Source organism: Heterocephalus glaber, unplaced genomic scaffold (assembly GCF_053883595.1).
Source record: "Heterocephalus glaber isolate CG9 unplaced genomic scaffold, H.glaber_assembly_v1.0 deba00001690, whole genome shotgun sequence".
NCBI lineage: Eukaryota > Metazoa > Chordata > Mammalia > Rodentia > Bathyergidae > Heterocephalus > Heterocephalus glaber.
Window position 1 is genome coordinate 2,450,300 of NW_028258415.1, and position 23,115 is coordinate 2,473,414.

A 23,115-nucleotide genomic window follows, 5' to 3' on the forward strand; every position below is an offset into this window, starting at 1 on the left:
TGATCTGATAATATACAGGGGATAACTTCAATTCCTTTGCACTTACCTAAATATGTTCTATGAGTGAATATGTGGTCTATTTTGGAGAAAGACCCCTGTGCAATTGAAAAGAATGTGCATTCTGATTTTGTGGGGTGGAAGACTCTGTAAACATCTGTTAAATTCCTTTGTTCAAGAGTTTGATTGAGTTCTTGCATTTCATTGCTTGTTTTTTGTCTAGTTGATCTATCTATTTGTGACAATGGGGTATTGAGTTCCCCCACTACTATTGTGGTAGTTCTCATATGATTTTTCATGTTCATTAGTATTTGTTTTATATAGTTGGATGCACTAGTGTTTTATGTTTGTCATGTCTTCCTCTTGGATTGTTCCCTTTACAAATATGTAGAGTCCTTCTTTGTCTCTCTTAATCAGTGTGGGTTTGAAATCTACTTGATCTGCAAAGAGGATAGCTATCCCTGCTTTTTTTCAGGTTCCTGTCACATGGAGTATTGTTTTCCACCCTTTAACTTTCAGTCTATGAGTTTCTTTTTGAATTAAGTGTGTTTCTTGTATGCAGCATATTGTCGCATCTTGCTTCTTGACCCATTCTGCCAGTCTGTTTCTTTTGATTAGTTAGTTGAGACCATTAACACTGATGGTTATCACTGATACATATTGACTTCTCATTGCCATGACTTTTTCTTTTTGTTGGGGTCTCCCCCTTTACATTTAATTTCTTGTCATGCCAGATTGTCGCGTTCGCCTTTGACCAGCAATGACGACGCAACACCAACGCTCTTCTTCTAGCAGTTTATTCAGGAAAACTTAACATTCTTTTTCTTCTACCCCTGGGGAGCACCCGTCCCTAGAATAAGTACCCCTGAACCAACCAATCACGGATAGTCATGTGGCGAATGCGGATAGGTACACGTAAGAGGGGGCAGAGCATCAGACACATCACAGCCAAATAAGGAGTTGTTTATCATAAAGAGCTCTCGCCGTCGGGATGGCGGAAGGCGGAAACCAGCGCCATCTTTAAGGCGCGGCACACGCAGCTCTCCACAGTTCCCCCTTATTGTTTAGAAGCGAAACAGGCTGAGAGTAGAGGTCTGATCTCTGGCAACCATAAAGGACATTGTATAGACTCTACATCAGGTTTCTCAACCCGACTTGAGTCCAACCCGTCCAGTACCCTTTTTCCAGAGGCGGGAGTTGTTAAAGGATTTATTGGGAGAGGACGGTACTAACCCGCATGCAATCAGACATGCTCCCCATGAGACCACTAACAGCAGACAGCGATTCTCATGTGCAGTGCTGTGCCGTGCAGCCTGAACGCGATGCCTCATAATTTTATGGCTGCAAGCCATGTTTGGGGGGACTGCCCAGCCTCAATGGCTGTAAGCGCTTGAATAATCATAGCCCTGTCTCGGTTTTGTGTAATCCTCATCCGGCACAAGCACCACAGGCCCACCAGAGAGGTCAATATCAGAAGGCAAACTACCGCCCCAATACCCGCCCATTCCTTAAGATGATTCAGGGCAGAAGAAATCCAAGATGTCCATCCTGTAGCCAGGGAGAGATCAATTCTGGTTGAATTTACATGGACGATGGCCACTCTTAGCCGTTCCATCATGGTGTCAAACTCTCCGGTCCAGTTCCCTAAAAGATACTCAGACAAAACTTTTGATAGATTAGCGGCATAAGTAAAGTTATGATACTGTACAGAAGTAATGCAGAGACCCTGCATTTTCCACTCACATCCTAATTGAGCTAGCTGCCATAATACATCAACTTGTTCTTGGGTCAAATCAATTCTTTGATTCAATACTAATAGCCCTCCTTTCAATTGGCCAATAATTCCCTTTTGGATATCCAAAGCTTGAGCCACATTAGCTGAAAGATTATTTAAGGTTTGGGCTGTCTGAACAGCTTGGCTCATGGCAAGCGCTGCAGTGGTAGCTCCCACAGCAGCCAATGAGACCACAGCAACAATGGCGGCTGTGATCCCAAAATCTCTTTTCTGTCTAAACAGTGTCATAGAAGAAGGAGCATCCACGGGCACTGGAACCCAGCATTATCTTGGAACACGGGACAGGCCAGAGTCAGCTCTGTGCGGACTTGATGCCATACATCCGGGCAAAGTGACCGGTTACGGCTCCCTTGGCCCATACCCATTTCCTCCTGATGATAGGGAGGAGGAGCAGATGGAACCAGGTCTTCCTTCTCCTTCTCCGGAGGCTTCCTCTTTTTCTTTTCCTTAATCGATGTCTTATCTAATTTCTCTAAAAGAGCATGAATCTCCTTCTCCAAATTTTCCGCCTCAGATTCACTATTAGAGCTAGAGCCTTCAGTCTCAGATGAATTGTCTGACTTTGCCGATCTCTCCTCTTTCAGTTGTTCTAACACTGCTTGCCCTTCCTCTACCGCATGAGAGCACCTATGATCCCCCAAGCAGCTCCTAACAAGTTTCCACACGGGTATAACTCCTGGTTTTAATGTTCCCCATTCCTTTGCCATGTCTAGGTCTCGCCCTAGTTTGTCCCAGCAGGGGACTGTAAGATTACCCGATACTGCAAACCAAGGGGCGGCAGTATCACACTCATTTAGAAACCTCTGTAGAATGGATTTTTTTAATCTTAAATTCTTTGATAAGAGCAGCTCCTGTAGAGCCAAAAAAATTGGGTGCGAATGAGAAGCGCCCATGTCTTGTTTTTGGTTCGTTGTCCCACGAACTTTACTTTCGGTTCGCGAATCCGCGAACTTGTCTTCGCTCCCTTCTGCCTACAGACAAGAGCAACTAGCCGCAATGACCGCGGACCTTATTGTCCCAACTTACCTCGGGAACTTACCAGCGCGCTGCCCTGACTGCTAGAAGTTCTGAGCTGAGGGTTCCCCGTACGGGCCACCACTTGTCGCGTTCGCCTTTGACCAGCAATGACGACGCAACACCAACGCTCTTCTTCTAGCAGTTTATTCAGGAAAACTTAACATTCTTTTTCTTCTACCCCTGGGGAGCACCCGTCTCTAGAATAAGTACCCCTGAACCAACCAATCACGGATAGTCATGTGGCGAATGCGGATAGGTACACGTAAGAGGGGGCAGAGCATCAGACACATCACAGCCAAATAAGGAGTTGTTTATCATAAAGAGCTCTCGCTGTCGGGATGGCGGAAGGCGGAAACCAGCGCCATCTTTAAGGCGCGGCACACGCAGCTCTCCACACCAGATGGGTTCATTCACCTTTGCTTCCTGGGGTTGTGATCCTCAATATCTGTTCCTAGGTTATTGTGCAAAATTTTTTGAAATGCTGGTTTGGTATTCACGAAGTTCCTAAGGTGCTGTTTATCATGAAAGTATCTTATTTCTGCATGAATTTTAAAAGATAGTTTTGCAGGTTACATCCATCTGGGTTATAGGTTGCTTTCCTTTAGGGTTTGAAACACATCACTCCAAGCTCTTCTTGCTTTGATGGTTTGTGTTAAGTCTGCTGTGATTCTGATGGGCTTTCTTTTGTACGTGATTTGTTTCTTTTCTCTAACTGCTTGTAGAAGTTTGTCCTTCTGCTGAGTTTCTGGAATCTTAACAATTATATGCCTATGCATAGATTTTTTTTGATCAAGGCTATTTGTAGTCCCATAAGCCTCACTTATCTGTATGTCAAGTTCTTTTCCCCTGCTTGGGAAGTTTTCTGCCATTATTTCTGTGAAGAGTTTTTTTTTTTTTTATGTCTTCTGCACTCTCTCCTGTTTCTTCATTGACTCCAATCAATCTTATGTTATTCTTCTTTGCATTGTCTAACAGTTGCTGCATTGATTTCTTGTGTTCCCTTATAGTTTTGAAACAATTTTTCTTTTCCTCATTAATTGAAATCTTATCTTCTATATCTGAAATTCTGTCCTCACATTGGCTCATTCTGCTGTGTAGACTTTCAGTGGAGTTTTTCATCTCCTGGAAACCTATTTGCATCTGTTTTATGGATTCCATTTGTTTCCTATGTTGGGATTCCATCATGTTCCTGAGCTCCTCTCTAGATTTATTAACCATGTCTTGCACTAGGGGCACAATTTCTCCTATTATTTGAGAAATTATTTCTGATTTCATTTTTTCCAGATCCCCTTTTGTTGCCAGTTCAGTGGGTCCAAGTGGTTAAGTATCAGTGTTCTACCTCATTTCCTTTTGTGGTTGCTGTAGTTGATCTGGAAGTCTTGTTTTGAGACTTATTTATGTGTTTTCTCATTTCAACTGGGGGTGGGGGTGGGGGGGTGCTGTTGGCACCCATGAGGATCACCTCCTCTGAGCTGGAAGAGGTGGGACAGGGGATGGGAGAGGTGGTAGGGATGGTGGCCCAGAAGCCCCTTCCTCTGGGCCAGGAGTGCCAGGAAGGATAGTGGCCAGTAAGCCCCTTCCTCTGGACCATGAGCAGTGGCATGGCAGCTCAGAGGCCCCTACCTCTGGGCCAGGAGTGGCGGGACCCAGTACAGTGCTCTAGTGGTCTGGTGTCCTCTGTGTCTTTGTAGTGTGGAACCAAGTGGCTGTACAGAGGAGCGGGGGGCAGGGGGCAGTGGATTGGACAACCTCGGTAGGGCATCCACAGTCCTGCCTGTCTGTGGCAGGCTGATTGGGAGTGTTCTGCATGACCCGTGACCTCAGTAGGGCATCCACAGACCTGCCTGTCTGTAGGGGGCCAATTGGGAGTGTTCCACATGACTCGAGACCTCGGTAGGGTGTCTGCAGACCTGCCTGTATGTGGGGGGCTGATTGGGAGTGTTCTGCACAACCAGTGACCTCGGTAGGGCGTCTGCAGACCTGCCTGTCTGCAGGAGGCTGACCCGGGGTGTTCCACAGGACTCACGACCTTGGTAGGGCATCCACAGACCTGCCTGTCTGTGGCGGGCTGATTCCGCATGTTCTGAGCTACTAGTGACTTCAGTAGGGCATCTGCAGACCTGCCTGTCTGTGAGGGTTTGATTTGGCGTGTTCCACACGACTCCTTTTCCAGTTGTTTTAAAAGAACAGATGTTCTGCTTCAATCCCTTATACGTTAGAAAAATATTGAAGTTTTGAGACAAGTTTTTCCTCATTGGCCTAATAATTATTAAGGAAATTTTTCACAGAGAAAATGTAGCTATGTATACAAGGCTTTCTAATCCAAACTTAATGCACAAAAATGTTTTAAGGACAGGAAAAATGCAATTATGAACTACACAATTTATATGTTTTTAAAATTAGAAGTGTATTTTTCTTACATACCCTTGTCTGAAAACATTTTAATGTAATTTATCCACCACATTATTTCTTCCTTTTTCCCTTCTTTTCTGTCTAGGCACTGACCATGTAATTCCCTCTCACACCAATGATTACCGGCTCATGACTATCATTTTTTTTACAAGTATCCTTATAAGTAGACATACTATAGATTAATTTTTCATTTCTAAGTTGTCAAAGAGGTCTGTGAATATAAGACATTACCATAAACACTTATCATCCTTTGTGGTAATCCCCAAATCACCTCGTGAAATTTAATTTATTTTTAAATTAAATTTTCTACTTCTACACTTTCTAATTACATGAAGTTACTAACACTGTTCATAAGGCTAGTAACAGTAATTTGACATTGGTTCAGTCACTTAGAATAAGAAACTTTAGAAGTATCAAGGTAGATTTTGAAATATTATATCTTTCCTAACAGTCAAAACAACCATTTAAAATGGAGCTCTTTATAGTTATTTGCAACTGAAAAGATTGTGACAGTGTTGACAATTTTATTAGTAGCCTCAAGTTTGTTAACTGATACTCTATTAACGACAGATCCAATTTAGATTTTAACATCCTGCTATTACAAGATTGAAAATTTAATATTCATTTTTAGTAGCAGGACACAAGAAATGCACTTTCTCTTTACTCTCTATATAATACTATTTAATATACTTTTTTTCTTATTTTTACACAAAATATATTACTTTTTGGATAAAATATTTATTTCTCCATTTCACATTTATATTGATGTGGTTTGATTAGAGTATAAACTCATTTCTTTGTGACTGACATAACAATATTTGTGTACCTCAAAAATTTAGAAATAATTTTAATTTTGTTCTGCTTAGTTATATATATATATTCAAAATGTGCAAAGCATACATTTTTATTTTTAAAAAGAAAACAGAATTTCCTAATTTTTTATTCTTATCTTATGATTGATATTTAGATCACTGAAAACCATATCTACATCATTCTTATGCATACATAATCAAAATTCAAACCAAGAATCCTATGTAGGTTTTTTTTATAACTTTTTATTTTAGGAGGAGGTGTTATATTGTCTTAATAGGAAGATATCTTTTGATTAGTAATGTGCCCTTGAACTTTCATAGTTTTTGTAAGAAAACTAATTAGTTCTATGAATAGCTATACATGAATAACAATTATAAGCAACAATTTGTAACTAAAGAACCAACATTTATATTTGGGCTCCATTACTTATTGCTGATGTGAATTTAGTTATCTACTCTTCCAAGCCTGTTTCTCACAGTGGTAAGTATATTAACACATTCAAATTTGGAAGAAATGAGGATTAACTATAGATACAAGAATTATTCTTTTTTTATTAAGAAGTCAAATTTTTTATTGGTATGTGTCTGTGATACATAATAATTACATTCATCATGGGAAACTGGTGCATATATACATTTATATCTTGATCATTTCCACACCCCTACCATCCCCTCTCCACTTCCCTTCATCCTCTTCCCCATCTCTAATAAGTCTATCTATTTGTTTTCTACCATCTCTCCTTTATTTTACCATTTATTTAATTTATATTTTGTTTCTTATATAAGAAAAATAAAGTGATAATCTTCTATGTCTGATTTATTTCACTCTTTATTTTAATTCAATGCTTCAAAAGAAATTTTTAATCAAATGTGGAAAATGGATTGACATTGTCTTTAATCCTTACCCACTTGCACAAAAAGGGACTGAAATACTAATATTGCTCTTCTGTAAAGTACTGGTCAGGGTATCAGCTACCACTGGAAACCAAATGCATTTTAGTTCATGTGCTTACTAGAGTCTAAATTTCACTGATATGCATTGGGGCAAACCATGGGACCTGCTGATTGTTCTCATCATATCTGGTAGTCTGTTTCCTTAGTAAAACTCAACATCTTTCAAAGCACCATTCTTCAATCCAATCCCAAGAGCAGTTTTACTCAATATCAGAGTTCTCTTTCTGGTCTACCAGTTTAGTGCTCTAGCTAGAAGTATAAGACCAATGTCTTATTATAGGAAGGTTTCAAGTTGAAAGTGAATATTTTCCAAAACTAGGAATAACAATTAACTGCTAAATCTCTCTCCAATATGTCTATATTTCTCCATCTCCACTGTCACCACCCCAGGGTAAGTCCCCACTGCTCCTGATGGGACTTCTACCTAAACTCTCATAGTTTCCATTCTTGTTCTTCAACATCTTCTTTCTGAAGGGCAACCAGCCTGGTCATTTCAGGCTGCAAATCTGAGTTATCACTATCCTGCCAAACACTGTGCTATGGTTTGTGTCTAGATCCCCATACCCTCATTGAGGTCATAGGTGGAGCTTCCCAGAGGTGGCAGGATCTAGAATGTGTGATGCTGGGATTGGTTCAGCATAGTTCTCAGTAGGATTAAGGGTCTCCCACCCTGGGTGTGAGTGCTACCCACCCTAAGGCCAGGTAGTCTAGATACAATATAAAAGGGACAGAAGGAATCTGTTCCTTGTTGCTCACTTGCCGCCTTGCTGCTGATGATGCAAGAATTATTCTTCAGGCTCATTCTAAAAATGGAATCCTCAAAATAAAAGTAGAAACAGATACAAGTTAATTAAACAAGAAAATTAATGAAAGATATCTATTGCAAAGTAGATGAATATATACATTTTTTGTGAATGAAAAGCAACAATATGGAAAGTGAGAATATTTTCATCAACATTAAAATTTGCAATTGGACATTATGAATGACACCATCATTTTTATCACACTCTTGATCTAATTGATTCCTGGAATATGCATTTGCAGCACAGCAATAAGAAAATTAATAATAATAATTAATAATAATTAGTAGGCTTATTTGACAAATGTTTTATATATACCTTAATAGTGATTTACTATGAATAAAGAATGATAAGAAACAAAGGAAATATACTTGGAAAAATAAAAAGTAAATTTGTAGAAATAAGATAAATTACTATTAGAAAAACTCAAATTAGAGAAGCTCAATTAGAAAGGATCAAATGTTGGCAGGAATTCAATTATCTGGATAATAAAGTTTAAGAACAATGTGAAGAGAAAATAAAGTATAAAATTATTAAATAAAATTTAAGCATATGTAGTAGATTCAGAGAAGATCACTATGTGTATAAATGTCTAGAAATGATTATAGAAAATTATAATGAAACACTGTATATGACAAATTAAAATATTCCTGGCCCAAAGAGAGATTTAATTGCTTGTTATTTATAGTTTTATTGAGCAACAAAGTCACTAAAAAGCTATCAGTAAAATTTCCAAATTGAAAAATGAGGAAATGAACTATGAAATAATATTTAGAAGTTAACCTTTAAGATAAGATACTGAAATCAATTTACTAGGAGACATAAAACTCCATAATTAAACAGTTCCATTTAGTTCCAAAGTAATGTTTAGAAGTAAAAGGTTTCTGTCTAAATCCTATATGACTTTAGCTTATAAGAAAAAAATAATATTTTTCTGCTCGAAACAAAAAAATACAAAAGAGCTAGTTATTTAAACAGGAATGTAGTAAATTAGGAGAAAGACAAGATACATATACACTTGCAAATATTCATAAATACAAGTGATGTCACAACCATGCTTCCAATGTCCAGTTCTGTTGTTGTTTCTAGCCCTTAGTCAAATTTAAACCGGAAGTAAGTGCAAGGGTCCAGAAGTCAAAAATTAGTATCAATATGCAAATGATATAAGGGAAATTCAGGCTGAATTCCCATCCTTTTTATTTGCTTTGGATTCCCACCCTTAATTGTGGGAAGAAAATAATAGATATCAGAGGTAAAATGGAGAAAAATTATATAAAAAGACATTTTTCATATATAAATCTGCCAAACCTGTGCCAAATTTTGAAAGAAAAAAATATTAATTATTAACTTTAGAAAATAAAAGTGATTGTTTTTGAAATAGATATATAATTTCTTGAGACATATGGTTGATATGAATTCTAATCATTTTTCCATAAATACCTGTTTTCTCCTGGTATTGATTATAACTATTTCTGTGCAAGTAACAAATTTTAAACCCAAATTGTTTGGCGTTCAAGGGCTGAATCCGTGCTAAAGTTGCCCTCCTGCATTGTACCAGTAGGCTGGTGGAGCCCATCTTCTTTGGGACAATGAGAGCCCAGGTAAGAATGAATGTTCACTCTTTTCTGCCCTACAGATCAGATAGGGCAAGCTTGACATTGACTTCATAGACATACTGATAATATCAAAATTGGCCAATAACACAAATTAGGGCTTTAATTTCTTTTCTACTTGAATAACTAGTTCTTAAACATTATTAGTATTACAATGAACATCAACATTAAATGAGAAATCTTGAGAAATAAAAAGGAATGTTGAACCGACTCCCATTTAAAATACAAAGCAAAAAAAGGTCATCCTTCTGTAGAATAGTATTGGGAAATGTGTTCTCACAACTACATCAAGTACAGTAAGACCTTGGTTCACATAGGCATCTGTCCATGAACAATTCAGTTGGCAAACAGAAGGGTTAGGCAAAATTTTGCTTCTTTTTGAAAACTCTACCCTGAGTCATGAACTTGACCCCAGCTATCTTCCACAGAATCATAGGAGGTATTAAGTTCATGAACAGAGGTACCACACTGTAGGTGCTCAAAAATGTGCTTTATTATTTCTGAATACTGATGTGTGATTCTGACCCCATAACCACCCAACAAAAAAGATTCTGTTAAAATGGTATTTTGTGGGGCTGGGGATTTAGCTCAGTGGTTCTGGAGCCTGCCTCACAAGCACAAGGACCCAAGTTCAATCCCCGGTATCAAAAAAAAAAAGGTATTTTGTTATGGGGAAGGACAGAATGAAGAGAGGATACTTAGTGAGCACAAGGATGTAGTTTGATAGAAGGAATGACTTCTAAGGTTTTATATCACAATAGCGTAGTTGTTCTTAACAACAATTAATTGAAGATTTCTAAACAGCTAGTAGAAAGGACTTTGAATATTCCCCATATCTTCCCAGTGAAAGCTTATTTTTATCTGTGATTAATTTCTTTAAGTGCTATTTGTCTATGAAATAGAATCTATTAATTGTTGCAAAATTAATTATAACTATATTTTAAATCCTTCAGACTGATTCTCAAGTATAACAGACTTTCTAGAATTCATTGTTTTGTATAGATTCAGTCTGACATAGGTTTTGTGGGCATATGGCTTCCAGAATACCCAGAAATCTATACTTGCCTCTCTCACATTCAGATGAAGGCAGATAAAGTGAAATCCACCCTGGCAACAGAGGTGGAGGTGGGTGTTAAAAATACAGCATCATTCCTGGATATTATGTTAGGCCCCAAAAATGTTTAAAATCCAATGAGTTGCCAATCATATTAATAAGATATGATTTAAATTTATTAAAATGTATAAAATAGCAGCAAATGGCATACTTCCTAATAGATTTAGAAAGCAATTTAAAAATATAAAACCCCACTCATCCAAAATTAAAGGGGGGTAACTAAGAAATTTTACACATAAAACTCTACTGATGTGAATGAGATGAATAAAAAAATGATGCTTCATGAAATTTACCAGATCAGTGAGAAATGTTCAGAAAAATATGAGGATTTAAATGGGATATGGTGACCTCATTAATAAAGAAATAACAAAAACAATAATAATGAAACTTAAATTCCTTCAGCTCTGTTTTCTTTATTACACCTAAATTATTCACCAATTTTTGGTTAATCCTGAGGCACAAACACAAGATCTTTTAAAAAATTGAACAGTAGCTTCCTTTCCTATTTCTTCCAAGAGCCAAGAAAATAGACATTAGAAAATACATACTAATGATTAGAGAAATTCACTGAGAAATCTGAATTTTCATTTAAATGATAAACTAACAGTTCAGGATTTTTTCCTTAAGCTTGTAATTTTAATATAATAGCTACCAGAATGTGAAATATTACATGTTTTCTTCCATACATGGAAGGAAGCTAAAAAATAAGTAAAATTACACAGAAGATGATAGGAGAGAGAATATAGAAGGGAAGATATTAGAGAAGAAGAAGAGGATGAGGGGAAGAGGTAAAGAAAGGGTAGGGTTCATGGGGATGAAAATAATCAAAGATTGTTATATGCATGTTTGAATATGCCAAAAAGACTGTTCTATGTAACTAATATGCACCAATAAAAGATAAAATGCTCTACATTTGATGACAGAACAAGATCAGAAGTTTGAGAAAGCAACAGCCTTAAGTAAGAGTTTTGCATTAAAAAATGACCTATAATTAGAAGCCGGACATGGTAGCCCATGCCTGTAATCCCAGTACTCAGGAGGCTGAGGCAAGAGGATACCTTCTATCTCAAAGATTAGCCTCTGTTATATAATGAGTTGAAGGTCAACCTGAACTACATAGCAAGACTCTGTCTCAAAAAAAATTTGAACTTATCTTTATGTATAAAATCTTCACTGAGAAAAACAGTGCAAGTTATTCAAGTGAATTTCCAGGGCTCAAATAGCTGATTGCCATGGGATGAGAGTACAAGTTTCCTAAATCCAGTGTTTCAGAATCACAGGCATGTGTTCTTTCTCCTGTTTTGTACATGCTGATCATATGTTTATTTTAAAAGAACTATTTCAGGTGGTCACATATTTCAGTACTCATTCATCCAACTGAGGTGGATCTGTGAGGTGTGCTCAATTTTTTTTCTCAACACTGTGAATTCCAAAAAGGAAACCAGAACCATCAGCTCTTAACAGTAGCTGATTTTAGGTAGACTTGGAATAATGTAGAGTGAGAGTAGATGAATGACTCAATCAAGAACCATGTGTTTACATTCACATAGTCTATGCAATAATTCATCATCATGTACACTACTAAGTTGAAACACCATTCCTGTGAGTTTTCATTGTTTCATTAATTAAATAAATAATAAATATTAAAAAGTCAAAAAATAAATCCAGGCAATAACAATAAAACATAATAACTTGGTTTCTAACATTTGGTAAAACAGTCAAGTGTTGGGAGGCACCCCAAATGAATCCTTGTTTGAAAGTCACAATGTTACTTAAAACTTGACATCTTGTACATGCCTGCAATCCTTTTGTCATTCATATTGTCCAGTATTTTAACTCATGTCCCAGATTAAGTAAGAAGAGATTATAAATGCCAAAATAAGTAAATAACAGTAATTGAAGAGAATTACTTAAACATTGAAGTATATAAAATTGTTCCATACTTACTCTTGACTTATATATTTGTGGTTTAATTGAAGTTTCATGTATCCATTAGTGTGTTCTTGCATGGAAATGAGAATATGGATGCATAGGAATTTAGACTAGTTCAGGCCATTTTGTTCAAAAAGTAGAGATACTAATTATATTTAAAGTGATTTTTAAATAATATGTACCTTTATAACTACACTACAATGTCCCTCTTAATTTATGTATGAATTGAATCCCTAGTGCTCCTGATTTTTAAATTTTTACTAAGGCCCTGGATTTTCACTGGGCACTTAAAAACTGTTAGGACACAATATTATTCTTGTTTTCATGTACTGTATCCACAAGTGAAGGCATATATATATATATATATATATATATATATATATATATATATATGTGAGAGCTATAGAATTAAAAAGCATTGTGTGTGTTGTAAGAAATGGGAAATGGACAGATGTAGAGGACATTTCTGAGGACGCTAATCAGCTCATCAGCAATATAGCCATATCTGATGTGGCTGACACATTCATGTACAGGAGTCAAAGTTTGTAATTATTTGAAGGACATATAGCAATTTATGGGTCCATTGTCCATGAGCAGTCCATTTTAAAATCAATATTTGTGAGACAGTCAGGGCTTGTGAAGACATAATGAGAATAAATGGAGTGACTCTCTTAATGTGTAAAACCCACACACAATCTGAATCTTGAGAAAGAGGCGATTGTCTTTCTTCCTCAAAAACCAAAAAAACCCATCAATTTTATTTCAGAAAATCTCAAAAAATTAATTAAATACTAATAAATGAGATTTTTTTCTTCACCTACAACTATTAAATATATCACTTTACCTTATTTTATAATTTAATAATTATTTTTAGAATAATATACTAGGGAATTATTATTTTTAAAGGTTTAACCCTCGCCTCAGGCTATGAGAATATTCTCAATGTGAATTTTCTCAACTGTCAAAATCTTTTTTGAGCTTTTTAAAGCAACACTGTTTGAAACTAATTAAAGTCATGTAACATGAACAACTAGGATTGAGAATTCTTTCAACAACATTTTTGGACACAAAAAACTTCTGTTTAGATCTGGGTGTGAAATAATTTAGTCGAGTTGAAAATTAGCTATGTAAATTTAATAGTTATTACAATTACTAAATTTAATCATCTTATAATGTTCTACAAACAACTGTGTTTCAGACACTTGCAGTAGAATTTTTTTTCCAGGAAATTACTTTTTAAACTTTATGACACATAAAAATAAATTTAAGCAATAGAAACACATTAAATGTAAAAATGCTTTACAAGTTATTGTTTTGTCAAAAACATACTTAAATATAATAATTTATGTTACATTAAAATTTCACTCATTTGAATAATAATCAAATCATTTAAATACTTTTTAAAAACACAATTGTTATGAAATTTCATGGCAAAGCAAAGATAGCTCTTAGTTTTTGTTGCTAGCATAGACAGATCTATCTTCTGTGACTCAATTTATGTAACTAAATTTCAGTTATTAGTTAATTTTTATGTGAAATATTCTGTGGCAATATCATTTCACAAATAGATCTTAATAAATATTATTTATAAAAACCAAAAGTTTCAAACAAATAATCATTCAAATACCAAACATTTATTACCTTTATTTTTCTTGCTTCTAAAACCAGCTAACCAAACAGAAAAAGGAACCCATCAACAATGACACAAACACCCAAGTTTTCCTGTATTTTGTTAGTTGAAGCTACTTTTTAGCTATGAAGCTTAGAAAACTTCTATAAGAAATTTCATTAAGAGGAAATGAAAGCTGGTTTTTAAAAATTGCTTATCAATTACCTCTCCAGAAAAACTCAAGTAAAATAAAATGCTTTTTAGATAAGCATCCAAATAAGGAAGAAAAAAATTAAACATCCTCAAAACATATTTGAGGAAGGACAATTCAATTTTTCATGTTAGCTTTTCACTTCTTACCTGTCATTGTTCTTGCTGATTTCATTCTCTCTTTTCTGTTGAAGCATGAAAATTCAAGTAGGTAGTCTGTGTATGAATGATGGAAAGTTTTCATTTTCAACAATTTTCTACTGAGTTGTTTTATCATCCACAATGCAACTTTTCATGGGTCTCTGATCCAGCCCAATGGGTGTCAAAATGATTGATGAAACTGATGCTTAAAAACGTTTACAGGCTGGAGTTCCTGGATATTTGGATAAAAGGGCAGTGAAAAGATTTTTGAAAGTTGTTAGTCAATATTCTCCTAGACCAAGAAGCATGTATTAGAAAATAAGTACTTTTTATAGATCATAATTTTTTCTGAATTGGTGATGTCTTTTTTCTGTGGTAAGTTGTAGTTAAAACATTTTCTTATTCTCCCTCCACAAATATTTAAAGATTGTATAGTCAAAGGTCATATCAACTGCTGTTTAACTCTACCTACTGTGTGCTACATAACTGACAGAAAACTAGATTCAATATAAACTAGTTCTTCTTACAAATACATTCATATTGTTCCATCCACTTCCTTTTTTTTACTTTTCTATACCTCATGTGTTCAAAGAATACATTGGATTTTTTAGTAACTTACCCATAATCAGTTATATATAATAAAATGAATCTACTATTGAATCAGGCGGATAAGAAATTGAAACATTTTCCTGCCATTTACCAAATTAGTCTTATTTTTCATTTTTTTTCCAGCAATAGGAGTTGGTGTAATAACTGCAGGGCATTAAATCATCAAGCACATAAATGGAATTAATAAGTGTTCAATCCCTTTTCTTTTCAGCTCAGTAGGTATTAAGTTTGATGAAAAATAAAAATCCTTGGAAGGTAATAGTTGTTACAATATGTATTTTGTCAAAACTAGTATAATCTTTAAAATAAGAACAGTCTTACAAATCACTCAAATTTCTGTTCATTTATTTAGTATACACTAAAGAATTGGAGGGCTCAGAACCAAAGAAAGAAGAAAAGAACATCTTTAAAAGTGTTAAAAAACAATAAAAGCCTATTTATAATATCTTAAATGAGAAATTTAATAAAAATAATACACAGAGCTTTTGCTTTGCTGAAATCAATAGGCTCAGTTTCTCAATTAGTTGTCAAAGGCATATAATTCTGAGCAATCAAATAGGACACGTAAAAGCCTTCAATATAGTCTGTGATTTCTCTAAGAGAAACTTAACAGGTTAGATCCTTTTACAATTTTGACCTGATAATCCCTCAAATATAAGCCCCAGCATGCAGAATATTTTTTCTGTTTTCTAATGTTTCAAAATAAAATTTTTGAAATACAAAAGTAGCATTTCAGAAAATCATTTTAAACAAATGCATGATTAAGTAAAGGAATGAAATGAGCAATCCAGATAATATTTAAAAACATCCTGTACTTTGCCTGCCTGTTAATTAAATGGACTTCAATCCTAAAATTATAGACATTGCCAATAACTTTATTTTGCATATATAGTAACAGAGTTTTAATTAACTTCCAAAATTTACATGGCTCATAAGTGGTACAGTCAATATACCAAATAAATCACTTCAAAATATGGATGGTAGTTATTCATGCGTCCATTCAATTTATGTGGTCAATGTCTGGTATTTGCCAGGAATTAATGTTAGGTTCTGGAAACATTATGTGAAAATAAAATGTACTCTCTGTAAATAAATCAATGATTCAAGTGAGTCCTGGGGAATAAATGGACAATTATATTCAGGATTATTACCAATATTTGTGGGGAATTATGGTATTACTGTCATATTCATATTACTAGATTATTACATTAAATTGAATTATTAAGTTATTATAAGATTAACACACTGTCCATGATTTTTCTTTCACATAAATACACATACAAAAATGGAAAGAAAATATTTTTAAAATATATTTAGTGATATTAAATGTATGAATCAGTATTTCATTGAGTGTTCTCTATGTACAGCAAGAAAATACATGTTCCACTAAAACATACTAAGTGTGATTTTTCCCCTCATTGCTTATTTAAAGCAATCAGGTTTCTACAACATTCTTGCAACATTAGTTTGTGTGTGTGCACAGATGCCCACTCACAAAACATTTTTAACTGTCAACTTAACCATTGTTTTATGAAAATATTTCCCTTTATAAAATATGAAAATACTGAATACATATTCTAGATCTTGACAAATTATCTTTTCCTTAGAAAAAGACATTAGAACTAAAAGTACAAAAATACTGGAGCTGTTAACATACCACAGAGGGCAGGAAAGCCCAGATATAAAATGAAATTCCTCTCTGGGAGAAAAGTAATTTAGCTGTATGAACAGCTGCACCTCAGAGGGAAAGGGATGTGAGCAATTAAAATTAAACAAGTCAATTTTAATATTCCTCAGTAACTCTAATTGATCTTACACAGCTTCTGTTGACTGTAGATCAGCAAATAATTTAGGATCTAGTTTAAAACAAAGTTTGCAATCCTTGTTTAATGAATTTTTATTACCTGAGGCAATACCATGTGTGGAAATGATTAAAATGTGTCCTGTCACTCCGTAATCAATAAAACTTCTCTCTAAAATTAAGTAGATTCTAAGGATTCCTCAGCTGGGTTATAGCTATGCTACATCTGTAGAATTGCAAATAGGCCATGTATCATTTTTCTATATACAATGTTCATTAAGCATTTTATCTCCATCTTATTTATTAGCATTTAAGTCAGATAAACAATCAAATCAAAAGGTCACCTTTTAACACTACATAGAGCAAAACATATATCAAAATTTTAACAGAAATGCATTGACAGTGTGTGAGTAAATAAGTGAAAATTGTAAAGATGTGTAATTTCATAGCCACAATATTCTACAGTGATAAATTTTTACAGAGGGGGATTTATTGATTACTTAAATCAAAAAATTAAAAAGATTTTTATTAGTTGTATTAAAGGCATTGATTCTTTATTTATTTCAAAATAAATATGTATGGCCTACATAAATCTAGATTGACATCTAGATATTTTAAATGAAGGAATGGATAAAATTATGACTTGGAATTAGATTTTAATTCCCTTTAGGGTCACAGAAATCATCCATATATGTATACATTTACAAATAGTAGAATGAAAATTTCTGAATTGGTTTAGGCTTTTTAAACTTAATTTTTGTTCATGAGTGTAAAGAATATTGTGCCATTATTTCCACTGAAGTTTGCATGCATGGATATGTATAGATTTTTGATTGCATGAGATCTCTCTTTTGTTCTCATTATTTAATGATTTCACATAGAAATATTTTATACATTATAGCTTTTACTTACAGGAAAGTTTTATGGAATTATTACTTTTTGGTGAATTTCTATATTAGTGAACATAAGTAAATATATATATAATGAAAATGTCTTATCACATTTATAGACATACATTATCACTTAACTCTTCTAGTTGACTATACTTATAGTGATTACAATTAATTTAATGTTTGCTTTGGCAGCTCTGACTTCTGTAGCAAATTACCATGAGTGAGTATTTTAAAGAAGGGAAATTTACCTGTCACAATACTGGATTCTGGAAGTCCAAGAACAGAGCACCGACATAACCGTTTTCTTAGTGAGGGCTTGAGTCTTCATTATGCCTCACATTGTCTTTCCTTGGTACTTTCCAGCAGGAAAAGCCAATCTCTCTTTTTACTAGGACCATCATGGAGGCTCCATACTCATACTTCATTCTAACCCTAAAACCTCTCAAAGCTGTTTCCTCAAAAAATATTGGGTACTCATGTTTCAATATATGAATTTTGCATGGAGACACAAATATCCACTCTATTACAGTTTTTAACAATGGCTACTTTTATTTATGTCACATATGTGAGTGTACAGGTGTGGATGTGCCCTTACTGGAATCTGACATAATTTCTATTTTTCTGAATCTGATTGCATGCTAATGAACATATGATCACCTATTTTGTATATACTGAAAGTTTATCAGAGTTTTTCCAAATGGAGATAAATATCTTATTAAATTACTACTACTATACTGAATATTTTAGCACTGCTAGAGACATGATAAATATATGTCCTTAACTGAAACTATTTATTCTAAAACAATATGGAATATTGCATTGAACACAATAAACCTGATTTCTATCTTCATTTTACAGAGGAAAAACGTGAGGCAGAGAAGATTATAGGCAATTAATTCAGGGAAATACAAATAGTCAAATCCAGTTGCAAATCTGACCCCCACCTTCTAAAAACAAGTCAGCTATAGGCCATATAATCCACCAATTAAATGTCACCTTACGAATGCAAGAGACATTTGAGTGACCTCTACATACAATGCATAGCAATGTTTTTAAAAAGGCCTTTAATGTCCTGCAATTCACTCTCTGCATTTGTTTTTATATATCTTATTTGTTTGGTGACCCAAAAGGCCTTTCTTTGTGGACATGGTCAGTTTTTCTCTCTAGGAAGTTCTGCTTGTTTTGATTGTGACACAAAGTTTTTGTTGAATTGATACTTCTTTAATCTCATTGAATTTTTTTCAAGTAAAAAAAAAAAAACCAAACAAACAGTGCACTGTGAATTAAGAGAACTGGGTCATTCCGGGCTCTCTGTAATCAGTAAACCCATGAACCTGTAAGAACCACATGAGATGCTTAACACATCCTTATCTCTGACACGAAGTTGGTAGGAGCAAAGGTACTTACCAGATGACGATGCTTGTGGACCATTAGGAACTTAACTGTAACTCTCCAGGAGGAAGAACAGGAGTTTGTATGGACTTTCTGTGTCTACCTAACTGAAAGAGCATTCCCTCACTGCCTTCAAAGATTTGGAGGACATTTAGCATAATACATTGGCCATTACACAAACAATAATCGTTATTGGCAATCTTTAAAAAGTGAACAATTTTATGGTCTAACTGATGCATACATAGTACTCCCTTATTCACAGGGATGTGTTCCTAGAATTTCTACATATGCCTGGATAGTACCATATTCTATATACACTGTGTTTTTCCTAAAGCTTTATGAACCACGTATCTTTTTTTTTCAGCAACAAACCACACATATGATGAGGGACTATACTTACCAGCCTAAGTGTGTAGTAGACTGTACTCATTAAGTTTGAATAAGTGCACTCTGTGATTTTCACACAATAATGAAATCTAATGAAACATTTCTCAAAATGTATCTGTCCCTATTTTTAATTGATGCACAGCTGTATATACATAGATATAGTTAAGTTTAACTTATAAATTAGGCACAGTAAGAGATTATTAATAACTAATAGAATGATTACAAAAATATGCTGTTATAAAATGTGTTTATTTCTGATATATTTTGTTCAATGCTTTCAGATTGCAGCTTATTACAAATAACTGAATCTAATATACTGAGCTCATAGACAAAGGGAGATTTTTGTATTTGGTTTCTAGATGAAGCAGTGGAGTCCTTTCTCAATTCAGCTTTTCATCACATTCATTCATCTTAATTTAGGAAAAGACTGGTGAGAACTTGCTGGAAAAATTACTTAATATTTGAGAAAATTTAATTCATGCATGGGAGAGCAAAATCTATACTTAGTTCTGATAGACTAGAATGAGTTTTTTGTTGCTACATAAGAGTATTTTGATTTTAATCTTTGACACAGCACTGTGTCATTATCTAGGGTGTGTTGCACAAGGACTAGGCTAGAGTTAGAGTGGCCATGAAGAGAATATCATTGTCCACTAATAGAGAAATAACCTAAAGATATAAATGTGTTGGCACAAAGAAGATGGATATGCAAACACTAAATAAATCAGAATGGTCAGTTTGTTCAATCCAGGATGAAAAATGGTGGCAGGTAGAGTGCCTCACAGATATTAGGTTAAGAACAATGAATGAATCATTGTGCAAACTAAGAATATAAGAAAAAAATATGATAGACATAGAGCATGCACATAATAGTATTATGTGCTGAAATATACAAATACATTTATATATTGAAGAAGCAACCCAGAATACTACTGTATAGTTACTGAGTTTATGGGACTGCATGCTATGGCATGTATCTAAATGTCTTGCCAAAGTCTCAAGCGGATGTAGGCTGGGCTTTATGGAGGTGGCTTGATCTAGAATGTGTGACAATAGGATTAAGGGTGCATGGTACTGGATTGGTCCACTAACTGGTTTAGCATAGTTGTCAGTGTGGATAATGGGAAGGCCCATGTAGGTGTGGGTGGTACCATCCAATAGGTTTATAACCTGGATGGGATAAATGTCCAGAAGGCTCACTGCTGCTGCTGCCTCCTCCATGCTCTGCCATGGACTGTTTCTTCTCTGCCACCCCCTCTTCCATGCCACTTTGCCTTAGAGACAGCCAGCTATAGACTGAAACTTCTATAAACTGTGAGCCAAAATAAACCTTTCCTGTTTTAACTTGGTGTCAGATATTTTATCCCAGCAATGAGAAAATAACTAACATACAGCACTTCAAATAATACAAGTGAACCTTTCTAAATTTATTTCAATACTAACAAAAACTATAAGGGATTTCAGGTTGTTGGGCCCAGATTGTGAAGTCTCCAAAGACCACCAGGAAGCCGTTTCCAATGCAAGCACACGAGGGTCATTTATTTAAGCTCAAGCAGGGGCTCTCAACTGTCACTGATACAGCGGGTCAAGATTGAGAGCCCCGAATTTTGAATTAGCAGGGTTTTTATAGAAGCTACAGCAAGGTTTTATCTAGCAATTATAATGATTGGTCGATGCTTAGCATGCATGAAGTGTAGATTTCTGATTGGCTAGGCTCATCAGGGGGTTGAGGGGGATTACGTATAGGTTTTACAAGGGAAAAAGGGGACAAAGGTTAGTGACCCACTGTCACATACTGATGGTCAGCAGACATCTTGACTAATAGTCACGACCACCCTGTGTAGATAGCCAGCACATTAACAGATTGTCTTACAGATAGCGGGCCCAGAACATTTGCTTTTAGGGTAAACAAATGGCTGAGTAATAAACTTAGGAATCTTGTCCTGTTACAGATTGTGTCTTCTGTCCCAGAGCAAACACATTTTAACCATGAATTTGAGAGGCTAGGGGAATGGTGGATTTTAGCAAAATGGAGTCGCTTTGGTCTCACATTCCCCCCTTCTCATGATGCTATAGAGGACCAATCATGGGCCTCTGGGGGTTAATTTTATTAGGTCTGTAGAGACTGGCTGGTATTGGGACCTGAGTACCATCAGCTGTACAGTATTAATGTGTTTTCTGATGAACGAGACTCTGGCAACACTACAGCTAGACGACTCAAACAGCAATGGGTCTTGGTTAAATTTGTTGGAATATAATTAAAGGTTATTTTTTTACAGGTATAAAACCATCTTGTGAGCAGGGAGATATGGCAATTGTTACACACAATTTTTGTTTTATATGGCAGGACATCTCTTCTGACTGTTTTATCCTCAGACATTTGGTTGTACAATTTTTATACATAGCACATTTGGTTTTGTTTGACATAATTAACTTGGGTGTATATAATTTGACAGCATTTTTAGGTTTATGGCAGGTGTCATGCCCCCAATTATAACTATCTAGGTAAGTAAGATTTTTTTTTTTCCTGGGATGTCCTTAAATAGGGTATAGGGTGGTATTAATTTTAAAGAGGTGCATACCGGAATGAGACAGCTTCCCAGCACATAATGGAAATTTACATCAACATTTAAGCAGAATTCAGACAAGTTAAGCAAGTTTGCCAATTGAATCTATACATTTTTTTGTGTGATCTAGTCCTCTTGGGGGCAATAATGTCAGTGTCCCAGAGAATATTATCATTAAGGTGAAACATTTTTAACCCATTCCAGTCTTAGTTTTTGGTTGCCTGGTTGGCTGATAACCTTTTATTTGTCTTTTTTGACATCCACGGGGGGTCTTGTTTTTAGATGGTTGTGATGTATCCAGGCAGAATGTCTAGCCACCTTTAATGCCAAGGAAGTTGACAGGACAGTAGGAACCAGTCCCTTCTAACGAGGTTCCAGGGTCTTGGAATCAAACCTGAGAATTAAAACCAAATCTCCTGGCTTACAGGGTAAAGGTTGTAAAGGTTTTTTTTTTATTTGGACTAGTCATTTTTTTTTGTAATGTCTCATGTAGCTCTGACTGAAGCTGATGAACTGTTTTTAAGGATTTAAGGAGTCGAAGGTGGGAAAATTTTTTTTTTAAATTCTATATCTATTAATGGAATGATTGGGGGAGATCGTCCATAAACAATCTGGAAGGGGGACAGATTGAGGGGAGGCTTGGGAGTGCACCTCATTCAGAAGAGGGCAAAAGGGAGAAGCTCTTTTCAACCTAGTTCAGTCTCCAAGCATAATTTAGTCAGAATCTTTTTTAAAGTTTGGTTTGTTCTTTTTACCTGTCCTGAACTTTGAGGCCTATAGCAACAGTGTAGATTTCACTTTATTTCAAGGATATTACTAATTAACTTAGATATCTTAGCTGTAAAGGCTGGACCATTGTCGGACCCCAGAGCTAAGGGGAAACCAAAACGGGGAACTATATCTGTCAGGAACCTTTTAACTGTTATTTCTGCTGTTTCTTTTTTAGTGGGGTATGTTTCTACCCATCCTGAAAATGTATCTACAAAAACTAGCAGGTATTTGTACCCATACATGCCTGGCTTCATTTCAGTAAAGTCTAACTCCCAATGTTTTCTTGGAG

At 35.2% G+C, this 23,115-nt stretch overlaps 1 protein-coding gene across 1 annotated transcript; it reads right to left on the minus strand.

Moving 5' to 3' along the window:
* Positions 1-778: 778 nt before the first annotated feature.
* LOC147821794 (uncharacterized) lies at positions 779-2,073 on the minus strand. The gene has a single exon (XM_087199242.1). The coding sequence runs from the start codon at positions 2,018-2,020 to the stop codon at positions 1,325-1,327; it is 696 nt and encodes a 231-aa protein (XP_087055368.1). The 5' UTR covers positions 2,021-2,073; the 3' UTR covers positions 779-1,324.
* Between the last annotated feature and the right edge of the window lie 21,042 nt (positions 2,074-23,115).

Excerpts from the sequence above, each read along its gene's own strand:
- LOC147821794 (XM_087199242.1), bottom strand. The coding sequence starts at position 2,020 with ATGACACTGTTTAGACAGAAAAGAGATTTTGGGATCACAGCCGCCATT.